This window comes from Caenorhabditis elegans, chromosome V (genome assembly GCF_000002985.6).
Source record: "Caenorhabditis elegans chromosome V".
NCBI lineage: Eukaryota > Metazoa > Nematoda > Chromadorea > Rhabditida > Rhabditidae > Caenorhabditis > Caenorhabditis elegans.
The window spans coordinates 19,473,854-19,493,698 of record NC_003283.11 but is presented as its reverse complement, the minus strand read 5'-3'; the positions used below and the strand labels follow the sequence as shown (position 1 = coordinate 19,493,698).

General features: G+C 34.6%; 8 protein-coding genes and 2 pseudogenes across 10 annotated transcripts; all 10 read right to left on the bottom strand.

The window, feature by feature from the left end:
* Positions 1-1,878: 1,878 nt before the first annotated feature.
* Y43F8B.29 (uncharacterized protein) lies at positions 1,879-2,097 on the bottom strand (the record flags this gene model as incomplete). The annotated part of the gene is made up of 1 exon (NM_001277011.1): positions 1,879-2,097. The coding sequence occupies one exon, from the start codon at positions 2,095-2,097 to the stop codon at positions 1,879-1,881; it is 219 nt and encodes a 72-aa protein (NP_001263940.1).
* Positions 2,098-2,467: 370 nt separating this feature from the next.
* Positions 2,468-2,938, bottom strand: Y43F8B.7 (PIPK domain-containing protein; the record flags this gene model as incomplete). Its single annotated transcript, NM_001277010.1, has 3 exons — positions 2,468-2,481; positions 2,532-2,593; positions 2,643-2,938. The coding sequence occupies 3 exons, from the start codon at positions 2,936-2,938 to the stop codon at positions 2,468-2,470; spliced, it is 372 nt and encodes a 123-aa protein (NP_001263939.1).
* A 2,979-nt stretch (positions 2,939-5,917) lies between these two features.
* Positions 5,918-6,381, bottom strand: Y43F8B.21 (annotated as a pseudogene). The gene is made up of 5 exons: positions 6,378-6,381; positions 6,245-6,304; positions 6,132-6,190; positions 6,025-6,081; positions 5,918-5,968 (listed from the first exon to the last, which is right to left on the bottom strand). Coding segments are annotated over exons 1-5 (231 nt in total).
* Positions 6,382-6,968: 587 nt separating this feature from the next.
* Y43F8B.18 (Glycoprotein) lies at positions 6,969-7,709 on the bottom strand (the record flags this gene model as incomplete). The annotated part of the gene is made up of 1 exon (NM_001380873.1): positions 6,969-7,709. The coding sequence occupies one exon, from the start codon at positions 7,707-7,709 to the stop codon at positions 6,969-6,971; it is 741 nt and encodes a 246-aa protein (NP_001367176.1).
* Positions 7,710-7,825: 116 nt separating this feature from the next.
* Y43F8B.28 (Zf-3CxxC domain-containing protein) lies at positions 7,826-8,380 on the bottom strand (the record flags this gene model as incomplete). The annotated part of the gene is made up of 1 exon (NM_001269940.2): positions 7,826-8,380. The coding sequence occupies one exon, from the start codon at positions 8,378-8,380 to the stop codon at positions 7,826-7,828; it is 555 nt and encodes a 184-aa protein (NP_001256869.2).
* Positions 8,381-8,778: 398 nt separating this feature from the next.
* On the bottom strand, positions 8,779-8,978 carry Y43F8B.17 (M48 family peptidase; the record flags this gene model as incomplete). Its single annotated transcript, NM_001269939.1, has 2 exons — positions 8,779-8,865; positions 8,919-8,978. 2 exons carry the CDS (start codon positions 8,976-8,978, stop codon positions 8,779-8,781), a joined length of 147 nt encoding a protein of 48 aa, NP_001256868.1.
* Positions 8,979-9,803: 825 nt separating this feature from the next.
* On the bottom strand, positions 9,804-10,062 carry Y43F8B.8 (annotated as a pseudogene). Its single transcript has one exon. A coding segment is annotated over exon 1 (259 nt).
* A 652-nt stretch (positions 10,063-10,714) lies between these two features.
* On the bottom strand, positions 10,715-10,864 carry Y43F8B.22 (uncharacterized protein; the record flags this gene model as incomplete). The annotated part of the gene is made up of 1 exon (NM_001269938.1): positions 10,715-10,864. The coding sequence occupies one exon, from the start codon at positions 10,862-10,864 to the stop codon at positions 10,715-10,717; it is 150 nt and encodes a 49-aa protein (NP_001256867.1).
* Positions 10,865-13,233: 2,369 nt separating this feature from the next.
* On the bottom strand, positions 13,234-15,547 carry Y43F8B.9 (FLZ-type domain-containing protein). The gene is made up of 3 exons (NM_001392700.1): positions 13,682-15,547; positions 13,484-13,628; positions 13,234-13,422 (listed from the first exon to the last, which is right to left on the bottom strand). The coding sequence occupies exons 1-3, from the start codon at positions 13,739-13,741 to the stop codon at positions 13,292-13,294; spliced, it is 336 nt and encodes a 111-aa protein (NP_001379036.1). The 5' UTR covers positions 13,742-15,547; the 3' UTR covers positions 13,234-13,291.
* Positions 15,548-16,708: 1,161 nt separating this feature from the next.
* On the bottom strand, positions 16,709-19,235 carry Y43F8B.10 (T20D4.11-like domain-containing protein). Its single transcript, NM_075388.5, has 2 exons — positions 18,901-19,235; positions 16,709-17,080 (listed from the first exon to the last, which is right to left on the bottom strand). The coding sequence occupies exons 1-2, from the start codon at positions 19,231-19,233 to the stop codon at positions 16,757-16,759; spliced, it is 657 nt and encodes a 218-aa protein (NP_507789.3). The 5' UTR covers positions 19,234-19,235; the 3' UTR covers positions 16,709-16,756.
* Between the last annotated feature and the right edge of the window lie 610 nt (positions 19,236-19,845).

Below are 19,845 nucleotides of genomic sequence, written 5' to 3'. Positions count from 1 at the left end.
TGAGCTTGAAATCTTGTACACTCATGAGCTTTTTTTCAAATACGCGCCAAAATAACTTATCCTTGGAGCGCGTTTGCCTCATTTAATTTTCTCCATTGATTTATATGATGCAAGTGTGCTCGTAGGATAATTTATTTCGGCGCGTATTTAAAAAAAAGAAACCGAGGCACAAATGAAATTCGCGATGTCAAGCTCAAATATATAGTCATAGAAATTTTTTTTGAATTTTTTGACATCGATATTCGGAATCAGGGAAAAATTTGGAGTCATTTAAAAATATTTCCCAGATTTCGGTACTCCACCTTTAAATTGCCAACATCTTTAGATTAACAATGTTCCTAAATATGCAAAAACCACCGTATCTTGCTCAATTTGCTCCTTAGCTATGCTCAGAAAAAATCACTGTCCCCAATTGCCGGCTGGTTTTTTTTGAGCACCTGCTTTTTTGATTGAAATATGTATACTCATGAATAGTTTTTTTATACTTTAATATATTTATTATTCAATACTATTAAAAAAAATACAATGTAAAGAATATATAACAAAAAAAGAATCAGAATTGAAAAATAAATGTGGGAAAGTATTAGAGTGTTCCGTTTTTGCAAATTTACAGGTTTTATTGCAAAGTTTTGACCTTGAGAAGATAACACCTATTATGCCTGCACATATTCCTATTTTTTTGCAGCGGGAGTGATGCAACTTTTTTCGACAAGCCTTACCTTCTTAAGGTGCGCGAGATCAAGCTAAGTATCTTTCAACTTATACCGTTTTGTTGCCAAATCTATGCCAAGAGGTTCAAGAGGTTCAAGCTCAAAACATTTTTTTTCATTTAATTAATTTTTACTGAAGAAAAATAAAAATGAATCTAAAAACAGTATATCACATATTTAAATAACAAATTTTATTGACAATGAGAGCATAAAAAATTGCTTGGCAAATTTTTTTAATTTAAATTTTTTAAAATTGTTGTTACTCTAGCTATCGACGCCCATCGTAGTGTCTGCAGAAAAAAAAAAGTTTTCTGGTTGATCCTGGATCTCGTCGACGTCATCAAGATATAATTATTTATTGAGGTTGTTAGACGAAAAATAGATTGAAAAATATTAAAAATTCCTTTTCTCGCGGCTCCAGCACGTTGAGCACAATTTCAGCATGGTCCATGGTCATTCTTTTCACAGACGTCCATCGTAGCATAAATATATATAAAACCAATTAATTAAACTCACACTTTCTGCCTTGGGCTACTGCTACTCCGGTCATCGACATCCATGGACGTAACAAAAAAAAATATATATATATATAAACAATTGAATAAACATACTCTTTCATGCATTGGTTGGTGTGCATTTTTGCTACCGACATCTTTAGCTGTGACAGTTAAAAAAAAAGAAACGCACTTTTTCATCAGGTTTCGTGCGGCCTGACGTCAAATCTGTTTTCCTCCAGCCACTTGTCCTCTGAAAATATTCAGCATTAAATTATACAAATAATTTTTTTAACTTACTAGGAGAAGTACCTTGCGTTGGCACTTAGTTTTTGCCAGTCCCTCGAGCATATTATTTAAAATTTAAAAAACTAACCGAAGTTTTCTCTTGAAGCCTCTTGAAATGGTGAGCCGACGTGTTGCTGGCTTAGCAATGACATCGGTCATCTCGAAGCTTTTTGGTGCTTCACACGATTTTTCATGCGATAAAGACGATTTTTGCATTGAGCTAACATATCATCAATGTCAATAATATCGAAAATACACTCTGGATGTGTGAGGTAAGTTTGCCAGGTGTCATCTATGGCTGTGGAACCCTGAATTACTGAATGATTTCACAATTGCACAACCATCTCTTGAGCAACCGGCAAAGTTAGCGTAGCTATTGGACCCTTTTATAACCAACAGCAACAAAGTTTCTCGTGTTTAAAACATATTATATTGCTCAACTGGTAGAAACAGAAAAAAATTAGTCCTCCAAATTTGGGGTGTCCTGGTTGGCTTGCAGTTTTCTCTTTACGAGAAGCACGTCGTGCCGGAAGAAGCGCGATGCCAGTTGGGCTTTGAAGTTGGCCCTGCAGATGGAGCACAGGTTGATGACTGCAAACACACATTTTAAATTTTTTAAAAACTTTTTAGAAAAAAGTAACTAACTCAGCTGCTGATTGTCTCTGATTGATTGATTGACAAACGTTAGCGTCCGTCTAAACTTTAAGACCAAGACTCCTGTGGGTGGCCTCTATTGCGTCGTCTACGCCAAATCCGATCAAATATTTGCCCTAGACTTTATGCGTAACCCTATTATTGATAGTATTGTTTAAATTTTCAGACTGTTATTGATATTATTGTATAATTTTGTAAAAATTGTCATTGATTTTTACATGATATTTATTCGAATAAACTTAATTAAAAAATGATCTGTCGATATAATTGATAAATATAAAAAGTTCCAGATTTGAAATTTGATTATTTTGGTTTTTGATTTCATCGGTTGTAGGCTGAAAACAAATAATAATGTTTTGAACAAAAATGGAAAAAAAAGTCTCACGTAGAGGATGACCATTTTCGAATACATACTGGAACAGTCGTGGATCGTTCTTATGAATATTTCTGAAAATACCAAAATATAAAATTTTATAAAATCATACAATCAAACAACCTTAGCCTCTGCTTTATAATGAGATACATACCGATTGTGTCCATGATCGTATATCTCAGTTGGTCTCCAAGTAGATGAGTGTTTGTCCAAAAAATGAATCCACAAGAGTGAGTCTTACAAGTAGGGCTACTAGGGGTGCCAGACAGTTTCCAAAATTGAAAGTCCCCACAACAAATACTCACATAGAGCCACATATATGAACTTCTTGTTCCTCTCTTCGCATTCCTCCAAAGCAGAGGTGAATATTTGAGCCTTTTCAGGTAGATTGTGATAATCCTCGAACGAAAACATTCCATTGTAGGGTTGCGCAGAAAATTAATGTTTTGTATGCTTTTTCAATTTGGCTCGTTCTGTTCTGGCTTGTCGTCAGGTATGGGTGTCATCTCCTTCTCCAAAATAGGTGATTCCGGCATGCTGGTCGTTTTTGTTGCTCTTTTTGATTTTCTTGATTGGTTTACTGGTTGCAAGCGGGTAGCCAAACAGTTTTTTGTATGAAATTAACCAATCAAATAAATATACTTTTTCAGCCTTGTGCTATTGTCACTCCGACCATTGACGTCCATCGCGGTAACCGCTGAACAAATGAAACAAATAAACATTATCGGAGGGAACTGACAAAGTGTTCATATGATCCGAATGCTGTGTATCGAATTGAAAAGGTGTTGGAGACCGGTACCTGGAAAGGAAAACAGCAACGCAGAGTCAAGTGGTCAGGATACCCAGAATCATTTGCAAGCTGGGTCTCAGGGGCACAATACTTTAGGAGTTCATCATGCAATATGAAGCCTTTTTTGTAGTTCTCCTCGTACCAGCTGTCAAATTCGGCACGCTTCTCAGGACTCAGGACCATCGTATTCCTTTGCCGGTAATGTATCCAGCACCTTTCCATAGTTTTCAGGGTGGTTATACATGTACGGGAAGAACCCCTTGACCTCATCCTTCAGATCGAATGCTTTTCGCATTGAGGCAAGAGGTATCTTCAAGTACTGCAGGGAATCTCTGAAGTGTAGGGAAGATGAGTCACTCTGGGATGTCGAACCACCGTCACATAGCCCCGTAGACAGACACACTACCTACTACGCCAGATGATCTATGCTCACGCTCACTGCAAAGTAAGGTGACATAGTAGCCAAAAAAAGTAGTGGCGCCATCAAGATAAGCCAGCCGAGGCATCAAGATAAGTCATTCATTCACTCTTATTTACCATTTATTGCCGATTGATGGGTTTTCTAATTTTAGGGAGTTCTCGATAGGGTTTGTTCTCAGGAAGTTACAGAAGCGTTCCAGGGGTGTATTGAGTTTTTCGACGCCGCCGAATAGCACATCCGCATCGACAGCAGCACCATCAACATTGTCGCCCTCTTCGTCTGATATAACTGACACTTCATCTTCCAATTCTGCAGGATGGCGTTTAGATCAGCTTCCAACATCAGTAGAATGGTCCGGTATAATTTCAACGTCTCCGGTAATTTTGCATGGCAAGCCACCTGGTAGTAAAGATGCAATCTTGCGGTTTTTCTTGCAAGGACCTAATACCTTTTATACCCACTTTTTGCGGTTTTTCTTGCGTTTTTTCTTGCAATGCAGATTTTCTTGCAATGCAGATTTTCTTGCAATGCGTTTTTTCTTGCAATGCAGATTTTCTTGCAATGCAGATTTTCTTGCAATGCAGATTTTCTTGCAATGCAGATTTTCTTGCAATGCAGATTTTCTTGCAATGCAGATTTTCTTGCAATGCAGATTTTCTTGCAATGCGTTTTTTCTTGCAATGCAGATTTTCTTGCAATGCAGATTTTCTTGCAATGCGTTTTTTCTTGCAATGCAGATTTTCTTGCAATGCAGATTTTCTTGCAATGCGTTTTTTCTTGCAATGCAGATTTTCTTGCAATGCAGATTTTCTTGCAATGCAGATTTTCTTGCAATGCAGATTTTCTTGCAATGCAGATTTTCTTGCAATGCAGATTTTCTTGCAATGCGTTTTTTCTTGCAATGCAGATTTTCTTGCAATGCAGATTTTCTTGCAATGCAGATTTTCTTGCAATGCAGATTTTCTTGCAATGCGTTTTTTCTTGCAATGCAGATTTTCTTGCAATGCAGATTTTCTTGCAATGCAGATTTTCTTGCAATGCAGATTTTCTTGCAATGCAGATTTTCTTGCAATGCGTTTTTTCTTGCAATGCGTTTTTCTTGCAATGCAGATTTTCTTGCAATGCGTTTTTTCTTGCAATGCAGATTTTCTTGCAATGCGTTTTTTCTTGCAATGCAGATTTTCTTGCAATGCAGATTTTCTTGCAATGCAGATTTTCTTGCAATGCGTTTTTTCTTGCAATGCAGATTTTCTTGCAATGCAGATTTTCTTGCAATGCAGATTTTCTTGCAATGCAGATTTTCTTGCAATGCAGATTTTCTTGCAATGCGTTTTTTCTTGCAATGCGTTTTTCTTGCAATGCAGATTTTCTTGCAATGCAGATTTTCTTGCAATGCAGATTTTCTTGCAATGCAGATTTTCTTGCAATGCAGATTTTCTTGCAATGCAGATTTTCTTGCAAGGGTTTTAGACCAGCCCCGGGGATCGAACCACGGTCATGTACACACAACTCAAACACACTAACCACTAAGCTATACAAGTATTGTTTACTGTAGGTCCTAATGTTAAAGTTATAGAAGAAGCTTACTGCCACCATGGGAGGTCGAACCACAGACGTTTAACTACTAGACAGACATACTACCTACTACACCAGAATGATTGTGCTCACGCTCACTGCTTAAAAAGATGAAATACAGCTGCCGCGGTAGCCAGGCCAGGTAGTAGCCAGGACCGGGAGTAGCCAGGACCGGGAGCCGCCGAGACACCATCTGTTCGCGGATATGTCAGCGGAGGTGTCAACGGATGTGTCTGTCATCAATCATTTTATCCACACCGAAAAGTGTTTTTAGGAAATATATATATATATATTTATTGGGGAAAAAGGGGTTACAAGAATTCAAACATATACACGAATTGTTTCAACCCCAGACCTATTTCTGAAAACTCCCAGACTTTTTTCTGAAAATCTGAAATACCTATTTCTGAAAATCTGAAATACCTATTTCTGAAAACTCCCCAGACTTTTTTCTGAAAATCTGAAATGTCTATTTCTGAAAAATCCATACGTTTTTTTCTGAAAATCTGAAAAATGCAAACTACTAAAAACACTGCTTTATATACTTTATAATTTTTTATTGTTCTAATTTAAAAATAAAAAATAATTGAAAAAAATTATACAAAAATAATTTTTTACCGGCTCCAAAACGACGAGCAAGAGTGACGTCCATGGTTGTGACGACTGAAAAAAAAAATATATATATATATATATATATAAAGTCAATTATTTAAACTCACACTTTCTGCCTTGGGCTGCTGTTACTCCAGTCACACCGACGTCCATGGCTGTTACGTCTGAAAAAAAATATATATATATATAAATAAATACAATAAAATAAACATACTCTTTCTCAGCTTTCGAGGATTCTGACGCCTAATTTGATCTTTTCCATCCGCTTGTCATCTGAAAATATTAAGAATTAAACAAATACAATTTTTTTTTGTTGTAAAAACTCACTCAACGAAGAACCTTGCGCTGGCATTTCGGTCTTGGTGGTTCCTTGAGCATATTTATAGTCTGAAAAAAGCATTTTTGAATTTAAAAATTTTGATTTTTAAAAGTTTTAAAATTTTAAATTTGAATAACTAACCCATGCTTTGTCTTGATGTTTTTCAAAACGACGAGCCGACGTATTGCTGGCTTAGCATATGCGTCGGTTAGTTCGAAGCTTTTGGAGCCTCAAAGAAAATAATTAAAATATATTTAAAATTAAAAAATTATTACCTGGACCATAAAGGAGCTTTTTAGAAAAAAAATAAAAAAATCAATAAAAGCAAGAAATGAGGGGCGCCCGCCGGGGCACCTATAAATGACGAATGACAACAATTGGACTTCGACACTATATGTGATAGTCCACATATGGGATTGGGTCTTCTTGATTGATTGATCGGTTATTTGAATTTCACAACTTCTTAACATTTCGGTTTAAACCAACAATTATTTTAATATAGGCGGTGAGGGACCTTTTTTATCTGTAGAGTCATCAATCATTTAATAAGTGCAATCCACTTCACACGTCAGCACACAACCGGACACCGGTACTGTAAGTGTGCATAGATCCTTATCTGTCAATGCTAAACCCGCAATTAACTTTTTGAAAAGCGGTGAGAAATCTTTTTGTCTGTAGAGTCATCAATCATTTTGAAAGATTTATTCAGGTCATGTATATTTCAGAAAAAATTTAAACAGGAATATGATTCTGGCGCTTGACTCGTCTTTTCTTATAACTGTAAGTGGCCTTACGGCTGCAATGTTCTATAAGCAGAATAGTCAAGGATCCTAGCATAAAATTTATAAGTCCATTTAGTGAGTCATCAGTCCAAGGTTTGAAAGAAGGTGCAGCATAAATAGGGAGACGCTGATATTGTGAAGGGTCCAACCGAGCCAAAATTGTACCGTTGTGCAGGACAGAGCCATTAGTGTGAAGTACCGTCAAAAGACCATCTACAATATTAAAGTCCCGGACATGAGGTGCTGACCACATTTTTACAGTAAAGTTGAAATCTTGGAGCCGATAAATTGTACCTCCATTATATGTGTATAGCTGATTTTGGACGTGATCAAAAGTAAAGGCTTCTACTCTTGTATTTAGCAGCTGATTAACACGATTCTTCATACGATAAAGACGATTTTTGCAATGAGCTAACATATCATCAATACCGATAATATCGAAAACACATTCTGGATGTGTGAGATAAGTTTGCCAGGTGTCATCTATGATTGTTGAGCCGAAATTACTGAATGATCTAACTATTGAACGACCATCTCTTGAGTAACCGACAAAATTAAAGTATCTATTGGTCTCTAAAGGGATGTTCCGAAAGTCGTAGATTCTGGGTGGATTTGTTCGAGTGTAAATCACAATACCAGAGACCAGAGAAGAAAGCAGAGACGGAAGCGACAGGCAGAGACGAAGATTCATAGTTAAAACTATGAAGTGCAGACACCCTCCCACCAACCCCACCCCTATTATAGACAACAACAAGGTTTCTCATTTATAATATTTTTTATTGTTCAATAGAGAAAAAATATCAAAAATTAGGCCTGGTCGGCTTCCTGGTCGGCTTCCTGGTCGGCTTCCTGGTTGGCGGCAAGCTTCCTTTTCACCAACAAGATGTCGTGCTTGAAGAATCGGGATGCGAGTTGAGCCCTCCAGTTGGCCCTGCAGATGGAGCAGAGGTTGATGACCAACTGTTGGTTGTCATCATCAACCTGCTTCATCTGCAGGTTACGGCTGGCTCTTCGACACTCGCTGCACATTGTCAGTACAAGTGTACTGGCGTCGAACAGATACTTTCGTTGTAGTGTCGACGCCTCCTTCGATGGGAAGACAGCTTGTTCCGCTTTCTTCTCCATGAAGCGGATCCATGCCTCCTTTGTGCTGACTGCAGCGGCCGGCTGAGGCTGTGCCGGTGGCGCCATTACGATGACGCTTGGCCTGGCAGATGGTGGTGGTGGTGGTGGTGGCGGCGGTGGTGGAGCATCGGCCGAGCGCTTCCAGCGGCCAGGTGGGAGCGCTCTTGGGGCCTTGAAAATCGGCATCTTGTCGTTGGCGGACATCTCGAGAAATGACTTGTGCAGTATAGCAGTCATAGCTACTTATATACTGAATTTTCTAGGTCAAATGACGTCATTTCATTGTGAAATGCACCTGCCTAGAGTAAGAACTTAAAAGTTGAGGTGTGATCCGTCTATGTCAAATTCAAATATTCAAATATTTCTCTAGATCAAGAACTTAAAAGTTGAGTTGTGATCCATCTCTGTCAAATTCAAATATTTCTCTAGATCACGAACTTAAAAGTTGAGTTGTGATACATCTCTGTCAAATTCAAATATTTACTAGATCTACCTGCCATATTTTTCTGAAGAGTTGTACAACTAAAAGCTCTATTTTTCCTTTTATTTGAAATTTAAAAACACAAAAACATCTTAGTACTATAAAATTTATTGAGTTGTAATAAAATAAGATTAGTCAAGAGCAAACAATAAAATTAGACAATTACATAAAACAGACGGAACACACTGTGATCAACATACACTTGAAGATGCTGTCCCAGACTATTACATTGGAAGTCATACTGAAAAAAATAATCAAATTAAAAAACAAGCAAAATGAGTTCAACAAACTTACTCTTTTTTCCCAATGTTTGGGGAACCGATAGACTCGAACCCGAGACCTTTTACTCTTCATTCAAGACTCTTAACCGTTACACTAAAACGACACTAGAATACTAGCATTCATTTGATTCTTTTATGCGTCAATCTTCAAGACGCAAACGGTTTTTACGCAAGATGAAAATTATAGATAATAAAAGTTTGACGTAAAGATACGCTTACAGAGTCAGATGTCATTCTGAAAAGGAAATGAAAAATGGTAATATCTAGAACGAGTCTTTTACGAAAATTTTCAGAGTAAAATACCTTGAAATTCCAATGACTGAAATTTTTTCAATTTACGAGTAAACAAGTGTTGCGAAATATTCATATCTGATCGAAATGGTAACCTTGGAGTTGCTTTTACAGTTTTAGACTGAAGAAACCGGGACAGTTTGTGATTGATGAGTTCGAAATAGTTACAGCATTATCTCTAAGGAATCTAAGTCGTCACATTCATTCCCCCTCCGGTTTATTATTGTTTCTGTATTTTTTCCTTTTTTTTAACAACTGAAAAACATGAACATTTTCAAATAAAATACGGTTTATTGAAGAAAAGATTATATATGAATGAATTGAAAAGAATAGAATAGAATGGAATAGAATGAATTGAATTGAAAAAATATAAATGAATTGAAAAATCGAAGGATATCAGAAAAAAAAGTACAACATTCGGGTAATAGAATTTTTGGGTAATACATTTAAAAAAACAATCACATTGAGTATTCGATCCTATAATTGCTATATAGGTTTTTCCGCTAGATGGTTGCCACTAGCGGTTTAATTGTCTTGAACCTCATATATCGCGAATCGCCTTTTTTTACCTCAACTTGTCCTTATGTTGTCAATAACACAACAGCTTTTATTGACGGTGAAACCGGCCTTGAAATTCGTGATGGTGACCTGGTATCCTAAATTTGTTAGGATCTTTGCGAACTTCCCACATGAGACTTCTCACTATCTTCAACATCCCTGTGCAGACTATTTTTCCAGTTTTGAATATTAAGGCTGTTGTTCTAGGTTCACGATATCCTCATAACCAGTGCAGCAAACTTTTTTGGGTTGTACTCGACATTTTTAGCCTTGAAAGCAATAGCATGCAAGTCCAGAGAAGTCTACATAATGTTAAAAATTGAAAATTTTTTAAAATTAAAAACTTTTCGAATTTCCCATGAGCCTTTCGGTTAGTGGGTTTGGCAAAAAAAACGAAATAAGTTGATGGAATAGCACTTATCTTAGTTCTTCTTTCGCGCACCATAAGAAGGGTTTGCAATAGAAATTCTACAGGCGTTGCCAAAATAGGCACCTTTCAGGCGTTGCCATAATAGGCACCTTTCAGGCGTTGCCATAATAGGCACCTTTCAGGCTTTGCCAATATAGTAGGCACCTTTCAGGCTTTGCCAATATAGTAGGCACCTTTCAAGGCACCTTTACCAAAAAAGTTGCGCACCATAAGAAGGCGCAACATATATGTGCGCGCAGGCATAATAAGTGTTATCTTTTCAAGGTCAAAATTTTTGCAATAAAAACTGCACCGGTCGCAAAATAAACGGAACACTCTACCGGGGACAGAAAATAATTTTGGACCTAAATACAAAAAAACCTAAAATTTAAATTTTCGAAAAAACCAAAAAAAAAGAAAAAATCGTAAAAAATCGATTTTTTTTTGTTGGTTTTTTTAGGTCTAACAAAACCAAAAAAAAATCTATTTTTCGTAACAATACCAAAAAAAAAAAAAAAACTAAAAAACTAAAAAAGACCCAGTTCTGCACTTTACTTGAGTCCTTGAGGAGAGGTTCGGAGTCTTCTTCGAATCAAAATTTGGGGGAGCCCCTTGCCTGTCGATAGATATTTACACAAGAAGTCAGTAGATTTGCCGGATGCAAAGTTTATATCGTTCTTCAAAATGTTGTTGAATTGCATGTATTTTAGCCTGAAATATGTGGAACTGTGAAGATTTTTCGTTGATAATATTAGGGGTAACTATAATAAAACTTACTGTTTTTTCGTGAACTGTAGATCTCCTTTGCTTTGCCGATCGTGAATCAAAACGATCTCAGCATTACCAACTCAAGTAAGTTGTCGGCAGCTTGATATTCCCAATGCAGAAAATGTTGATCATGAAAAACCCATTAGCGGTGTGAAGTTCATTTTTCTGTAAGAAAACGAAAATTTAATGTTATCTAAAATTACAACAAAACTCATAAATAAAAATTTTACTGGAGAAATTTTTTTTTCGATTTTCTGGTCAATGTAATTTTTTTTTCTGATTTTGAAAAGTTTCTCTAGCATCCTTGTTGTACCAAAATGTTTGGTCTTTTTTTTTGAAATTAATTGGTCATTTTGTGAGTTAAATCGGGATTTTTTTTTGAGATCAATTGGTCATTTTATGAAACAATTACTCATATTATCAGCAAAAGTGTTACATATTTAGAACTAAAACACTTAAAACACAATTTTTTTTGCTTCAATTGCCAGAAAATATACCGTAAGAACCAAATATAACCGTTAAAAAACATTAAAAATGTTAATTTTTTTTCGATTTTTCATGACAATCGAAAAACCAAAAAAAAAGTTTGGAAAATTATCCGAAAAAAAAACTCAATTTTCATCACATTTTTAATGTTGATTTGAAAAAATAAACAAAAAAAATAATACTGTAAAATTTATATATTTTTATGGTAGATACGGCAGAAAATTCTAAAAATTACCAAAATGTCAAGCTAATGTTTTTTGAAATATAGGAAAAACAACAAGAAAAAACTAAAACTTTTCGTTTTCCAATTTTCAAAAAAATTTGAAAAAAATCAGTTAAATATGCCAGAAAAACGGAAATCTCCAAAAAATTAGCTTCTAATTGAAAACGGCATAAAAAATTTAGAATTCTATAAAAATATTTTTTTTTTGTCAATATTTTTTTAAAACTATACTCCTTATATCAACTTTTGTTTTTTTTTGTTAAAAATGCTCTGAAAATCCTCACCCTGGTGCATACATTTCAAAGAAAATAAAATAATATAAAAATTAGAAAAAGAAGAGGGACGCCTATTCCGTAAGGCATCTTGGTAGTCGAATGGCTAGAAAGAGAAGAGATGACACAAGGGCTACCCAGGAATCCCTGCTGTGAAGATTCTTATCTTGAATTGGCAACATCTCTTGATGAATGACGAATACGGTGAGAGAGCGGTACCCCAATTTTTCTTGGATCAATATAAGTTGCAAACTTGAATATTTAATTTTTTTTTTGCCAAAATTCTCCAAATTTCGGATTTTGAAACAAAAAAATTTGAATCAAATATTTTATTGCAAACAAAAGTTGGTTAAAGTAGAAATTGGAATTTTGCAGGAAATTCAAATTTTTCGAGAAAGAAAAATACAAGTTGCTCCAATTTTTAAAAAAATTTTCTTCAGAACCTTTCATGAAAATTCAAATTTAAATCCACAGTGAAAATGTTCGAAAAAAATAGTTTTTAATTTCAATTGCAAACTTTTATTATTTGAAAAAGCAATGAATATAAAAATTCGCGCTAAAGTTTCTTATACTTTTTAGATAACAATTTTTAGGACTGGATTTTTTAAACTAACTTCCGTACGAGCTAGCATACTTTGTTCGGTATTTTCTGGTATATTTGACTATGCTGAACAGTTTCATGAAATAAAAAAGAATCGCTCCATATGATTTTGTAGTACTTTTTATTTTTTGAAAAATACAGCTTTAGGATAAATTCTGGATTTTAAAAAATTAACTTCCGTACGAGCTAGCATACTTTGCTTGGAATTTTCTGGTAAATTCTAACATGCTTAACAGTTTTCTGAAATAAAAAAGAATTGCTACATATGATTTTGTCGTTCTTTTTAATTTTTGAAAAATACAGCTTTAGGATAAATTCTGGATTTTAAAAAATTAACTTCCGTACGAGCTAGAATACTTTGCTTGGTATTTTCTGGTACATTCTAACATGCTGAACAGTTTTCTAAAATAAAAAATAATCGCTCCATATGATTTTGTAGTACTTTTAATTTTTTGAAAAATACAGCTTTTGGTTAAATTCTGGATTTTTTAAAAATTAACTTCCGTACGAGCTAGCATACTTATATTTGAACATTCTAAACAGTTTTCTGAAATAAAAAAAAGCGCTTCATATGATTTTGCGAGAGCAGTACCCCAATTTTTCTAGGATCAAGATAAATTGCAAATTTGAACCCTACTTTTGAATTTTTGAAAACATTGTTAAAACTATGAAATGCAGGCGCTCCCATTTTTTTAATAGACATCATTAATAGCAACAAGCTTTCTCGTGTATAATATTTTTATTGGTCTATTGATAGAGAAAAAAAAACAACAACAAATTACTCCTTCAAATTCGTGGTGTCCTGGTTGGCTTCCAGTTTCCGCTTCACCAGAAGTACGTCGTGCCTGAAGAAGCGCGATGCTATTTGGGCCTCGAAGTTTGCCCTGCAGATGGAACACAGATTGATTGCTGCAAACACATATTTTTAATTTTGAAAAAGCTTTTTAGAAAAAAAAATTAATTAACTAACCCATTTCAAGGTGTCGACTGGCCCTGCGGCACTCAAAGCACATTGGCAGTACAAGCGTGCTGGCGTCGAACAGATACTTGGGCTGTAGCGTCGACGACTCCTTCGACGGATACACAGCTTGCTCCGCTTTCTTTTTCATGAATTTCTGTAAAATAAATATGTGAAAATAAGATGCAACTATAAGACTAATAAGCTTACAGTCCATGCCTCCTTCGTATTTTTTACAGCTACCGGTGGAGGTTGTGCCGGTGGCGCCATTGTGATGACGCTTGGCCTGAACGCGGATGGTGGTGGTGGTGGAGCATCGGCTGAGCGCTTTCAGTGACCGAGTGGCATGGGTCTTGGAATCTTGAAACTCGTCGACTTGTCGGTGGTGGACATTTCAAAAATGACTTGTTCGATGTAGCGTTCATAGCTTCTTAAATACTGAATTTTCTAGGTCAAGTGACGTCATTTTATTGTGAAATAGATTAAAAGCTCAAGGATGAGTCATCAGGAATATTCAAATTAGTTCAATTTTTTGAATTAATTACTCTATTTCAAGGGACAGCAAAAATCTTTTTTGTTGTGTATAGATACGATTTTTTACATCAAAAATTTTTTTAAAAAGTTCTGAAAGTTAACCAAAAAAATCAGTTTTTTTCAAATCTAAGTTTTTATTTTGCTGTGAAAGCTTATAAGAAAACCTTTTAAAAATCTATTTTTAATTACATTAGAAAAAGCAGAAAACTATTAAAGTTAAAAAAAAGTAGGAGGAACAAAAAAAATTCCAAGAAAAATCTGTTAAATTTGTCAGAAAACGGAATATCCAAAAATATAGCTCTTGACTGAAAAAAATTTTCTGACAGTACTCCATCCTTAAACATTTTTTTGAAAATATTCCAAAAATCCTTACCTGTTGTATACATTTCAATTTGAATAAAATAATATAAAAATTAGAAAAAGAAGAGGGACGCCTATTCCGTAAGGCATCTTGGTAGTCGAATGGCTAGATAGAGGAGAGATGACACAAAGGACAACCTCCAAAAAAAATCTCTTTGCCAGCTGTCAAAATTCTTATCTCTATATAACTGCCAACACCTTGTGACCGATGATAAATTAGGGGAGAGAGCGGTATACCAATTTTTCTTTGATCAAGATAAATTGCAAATTATTTAATTTTTTTGCCAAAAATTTCCAAATTTCGGATTTTGAAACAAAAAAATGTGAATCAAATATTTTATTGTAACCTAAAATTGGTTAGAGTAGAACTTTGAATTTTGCCGGAAATTCAAGTTATTTGAAAAAAAAAACAAGTTGCTCCAATTTTTTAAAAAATTTCTGCCACACCTTTCAGGAAAATTCAAATTTAAATCCACAGAAAAATTGTTTGAAAAAATTAGTTTTTTAATCTCCACGGCAAACTCCTATTATTTGAAAAAATAATGAATATAAAAATTCGCGCTAAAGTGTCTCATATTTTTTTAGATAACATTTTTTTGGGACTGGATATTTTAAAACCAACTTCCGTACAAGCTAGCATACTTTGCTTGGTATTTTCTGGTAAATTCTAACATGCTGAACAGTTTTTTGAAATAAAAAAGAATCGCTCCATATGATTTTGTCGTACTTTTAATTTTTTGAAAAATACAGCTATTGGTTAAATTCTGGATTTTTTAAAAATTAACTTCCGTACAAGCTAGCAAACTTTGTTCGGTATTTTCTGGTATATTTGAACATTCTAAACAGGTTTATGAAATAAAAAAGAATCACTCCATATGATTTTGTCGTACTTTTTAATTTTTGAAAAATACGGCTTTTGGTTAAATTCTGGAATTTTAAAAAATACTTCCGTACAAGCTAGCAAACTTTGTTCAGTATTTTCTGGTATATTTGAAAATGCTAAACAATGAAAAAAAAACATTAAGATTTCAACTTTGCCGATTTCTTTTGAAAAATTCTGCAAAAATGTTGAAATTTTCAATTTGGGCACATAACACAGTATTAGAAGCCCCAATTCTTGCCCGATATAGTACTGATTTTAGAGAGGTTATATGATGAAGAATGAAAGAGTGCCAGACAACGGAATCCGAAAGTACGATACGAATTTGATGTAATGACCGTGGGGAGACAGGCGATTTTATTAGAATGCGGACACACATTCTGCATACAATGCGTCGAGAACAATAAGGAGAACAGCGCTGTGAGATATTTAGATTGCTTTGATTTGTCAGCCATTCGTCTGCGAAGCGAATATATGGAGAGCAATAATTTGTTCATTTTTTCCTATCGCTATACATTTTTTAAAGTCACAATAAAACGATTTTTAATTTGATGTGTTTGTGTTTTCAAAAAAAAACGAATTAAAACAATATTACATCTCTGCATTTCTAGCATTTCAATCTTGCGAAAAAACCGTTTCCGTCTTGAAGAGTGCTAGTATTCTTGTGTCGTTGTAGTGTAACGGTTAAGAGGCTTGAATGAAGAGTAAATAGTCTCGGGTTCGAGTCTAGGTACGAACTTGTGAAAAATGGTAATAATGAAAAAGGAAAAAAATCTTGAGGATGTGAGCTTGGCTCATTCGCAATCGCTTAGAAATTACCATAGGATTATCTCTGACTGATTATAAATGTCTGGTGTTTCTCAAATAGTAACACTATCTCATTGAACAGATTTCTCTTAGAGTGTCTACGTCTCTCTCGGTTAGACAGATTCCGTTGTCTGGCACTCTCTCATGCTTCATCATATAACCCAGTCAATTTTCAGAGGGAAATTCAAATTTTTGGTCAATTTTTCACACAATTTTCAAAGGGAAATTCAAATTTTCGGCCATTTATCAGCGGGAAATTCAAATTTTCAGTCAATTTTCAGCGGGAAATTCAAATTTTCAGTAAATTTTCCGCGGGAAATTCAAATTTGCATTCAATTTTTAGCTTAAAATTCAAATTTTCAGTCGAATTTTGCCGGGAAATTCAATTTTTCAGTCAACTTTCGGTGGGAAATTCAAATTTTCAGTCAACATTTTTGTGGAAAATTCAAAATTTCAGTGTTTTTCATTTGGAAATTCAAATTTTCAGTCAATTTTGAGCCGGAAATTCAAATTTTTAGTCAATTTTTCAGCGGGAAATTCAAATTTTCAGTCTGTTTTTTCCGGGAAAATCAATTTTTTTGGCTAAAACATGTCAAAACTAGGTCATATTTGGCTCAAATTTCCTATTTTTCTAGGCAAAATGTAAGGAAAACTAAAATTATCACAATTTTATTTGATTTTTCAATAAATTAAGGTTTTGGAGCTCAATCCAACTCCACTTCTGTACAATTCATGATTTGTGCATAATTATACATATGAATATCAAAATGATACATAAAAACCGCATCCGTATCACAATTTTCCTCGATTTTTGTCCGATAACACTCCAAATGCTCATTGAGCACATCACACGAAATGGGTCCCGTAGCGAACAACTTTTTCACACAATTTTCGCGAATTTTCGATGATTTTTGTAGAACGTCCCGGCAGGTGGCAAATTCTGTGTGGAAAAATTGAAAAATTGAGCATTTTTGGAGAAAATCACTACGGAGCTCCGGCTGGGAGCACTGAACGGCGCCTAGGCATTCCTGAAAAATAAGGAAAAGTTGGCGGGAAATTTGAATTTTTCAGTCAACTTTTAGCGGGAAATTCAAAATTTCAGTCAATTTTTGGAGGGAAATTCAAATTCCCAGTCACTTTTTTGGCAAGAAATTCAAATTTTCAGTCAATTTTTGGCAGGAAATTCAAATTTTTACTGAATTTTTCGGCGAGAAATTCCATTTTTCATTTAATTTTCGGCGGGAAATTCAAATTTTCAGTCAATTTTTGGCGGGATATTCAAATTTTCAGTCAATTTTTGGCGGGAAATTCAAATTTTCAGTCAATTTTTGGAGGGAAATTCAAATTTTCAGTCAATTTTTTGGAGGGAAATTTAAATTTTCTATAATTTTTTGCCGAGAAATTCAAATTTTTAGTGAATTTTTCGGCGAGAAATTCAAATTTTTGGTCAATTTTTGGCAGGAAATTCAAATTTTCAGTCAATTTTCAACTGGAAATTCAAATTTTTGTTAATTTTCAGTGGGAAATTCGAATTTTCAGTCAATTTTTGGTGGGAAATTCAATTTTTCAGTCAACTTTCGGTGGGAAATTCAAATTTTCAGTCAACATTTTTGTGGAAAATTCAAAATTTCAGTGTTTTTCATTTGGAAATTCAAATTTTCAGTCAATTTTGAGCCGGAAATTCAAATTTTTAGTCAATTTTTCAGCGGGAAATTCAAATTTTCAGTCTGTTTTTTCCGGGAAAATCAATTTTTTTGGCTAAAACATGTCAAAACTAGGTCATATTTGGCTCAAATTTCCTATTTTTCTAGGCAAAATGTAAGGAAAACTAAAATTATCACAATTTTATTTGATTTTTCAATAAATTAAGGTTTTGGAGCTCAATCCAACTCCACTTCTGTACAATTCATGATTTGTGCATAATTATACATATGAATATCAAAATGATACATAAAAACCGCATCCGTATCACAATTTTCCTCGATTTTTGTCCGATAACACTCCAAATGCTCATTGAGCACATCACACGAAATGGGTCCCGTAGCGAACAACTTTTTCACACAATTTTCGCGAATTTTCGATGATTTTTGTAGAACGTCCCGGCAGGTGGCAAATTCTGTGTGGAAAAATTGAAAAATTGAGCATTTTTGGAGAAAATCACTACGGAGCTCCGGCTGGGAGCACTGAACGGCGCCTAGGCATTCCTGAAAAATAAGGAAAAGTTGGCGGGAAATTTGAATTTTTCAGTCAACTTTTAGCGGGAAATTCAAAATTTCAGTCAATTTTTGGAGGGAAATTCAAATTCCCAGTCACTTTTTTGGCAAGAAATTCAAATTTTCAGTCAATTTTTGGCAGGAAATTCAAATTTTTACTGAATTTTTCGGCGAGAAATTCCATTTTTCATTTAATTTTCGGCGGGAAATTCAAATTTTCAGTCAATTTTTGGCGGGATATTCAAATTTTCAGTCAATTTTTGGCGGGAAATTCAAATTTTCAGTCAATTTTTGGAGGGAAATTCAAATTTTCAGTCAATTTTTTGGAGGGAAATTTAAATTTTCTATAATTTTTTGCCGAGAAATTCAAATTTTTAGTGAATTTTTCGGCGAGAAATTCAAATTTTTGGTCAATTTTTGGCAGGAAATTCAAATTTTCAGTCAATTTTCAACTGGAAATTCAAATTTTTGTTAATTTTCAGTGGGAAATTCGAATTTTCAGTCAATTTTTGGTGGGAAAATCAAATTTTCAGTCAATTTTCAGCGGGAAATTCAAATTCCGAGCCAATTTATGGCGGGAAATTCAAATGTTCAGTCAATTTTTCACGAGGAATTTGAATTTCTGCCTTACAAACCTCCACTTCTGCACATTTCCGGGCCATATCCCGTCCAATTGGTGTCATAGCAAACTCCGGTACCGTACTTTCAATCAATAATTCCAGCCGTTCCAACTTCGGAGCACACATCCTTTGCACAATTTCCTCGGCTTTTGAGCACTCGTAAAACGTGGAAAACCACGCATAATTTGATGCTCCATTAATAAATATTGATAAAATTATGAAAGCGTATATGAAATATTTTCCGGTTCGAGTTTCTGAGGAGTTTGGAGCAAAAGGGGCGGGGTCTGGATCCAAAATGGGCGGAGCTTGGAGCAACTTTTGTTTTGGGCGAGTTTTTGAGATGCCCATCTGGAAAATTTGAAAAAGTAGAAAATATAATAAAAAGTTTGAAAATTGAAAAAAACGAATTTTTAAAAATGTTTTAAATCAAAAATTTTTAGCGGGAATTTTAATTTTTTTGAAAATTTTTGGCGGGAAATTCAAATTTTCAGTCAATTTTTGGCGGGAAATTCAAAATTTTACTTGATTTTGTGATCAGGTAAAAATTAGAAAAAAACCAAAAAAAAATTATAAAATTTTTTTTCCAATTTTTTTTTTCAACCTTTTTTTTCAACCTTTTTTTTCAAAAAACCTTTTTTTTCAAAAAAAACTTTTTAACGTGTCAAACAAAATCATAATTATTATAGCAGTTCGTCAAATCAAACACACACACAAAAAAGTAACCGAAAAAGATGTGCTCACGGAGCAAGAAGCAGCTGCTCCGCCGCTGTGTGGTCCCCCCCCCCTCCGCACTTTTGGATGGGATTTGAGCCCCCGCCAGAGAAATTGCTCTTTTCTCTTTTTTTTCTGGTGCTTCGGGAGAATAAGCTCGTTGTCAATCTTGGTGTTCGCCTCCTTTTTTATGAGGCAGGACAGAGAAGAGTACATATATTTTTGGGGGAGGGGGGTCCGAGGAAAAAT

What these genes read in the sequence shown, in the direction of transcription:
- Y43F8B.9 (NM_001392700.1), bottom strand. Translation starts at nt 13,741, where the DNA reads ATGGCGCCACCGGCACAACCTCCACCGGTAGCTGTAAAAAATACGAAG. An exon ending in ATACGAAGGAGGCATGGACT is followed by an intron (nt 13,629 to 13,681) that starts GTAAGCTTATTA and finishes TTTATTTTACAG; the next exon opens with AAATTCATGAAAAAGAAAGC. An exon ending in CAGTCGACACCTTGAAATGG is followed by an intron (nt 13,423 to 13,483) that starts GTTAGTTAATTA and finishes ATGTGTTTGCAG; the next exon opens with CAATCAATCTGTGTTCCATC.
- Y43F8B.10 (NM_075388.5), bottom strand. Translation starts at nt 19,233, where the DNA reads ATGGGCATCTCAAAAACTCGCCCAAAACAAAAGTTGCTCCAAGCTCCG. An exon ending in GGAAATGTGCAGAAGTGGAG is followed by an intron (nt 17,081 to 18,900) that starts GTTTGTAAGGCA and finishes CTTATTTTTCAG; the next exon opens with GAATGCCTAGGCGCCGTTCA.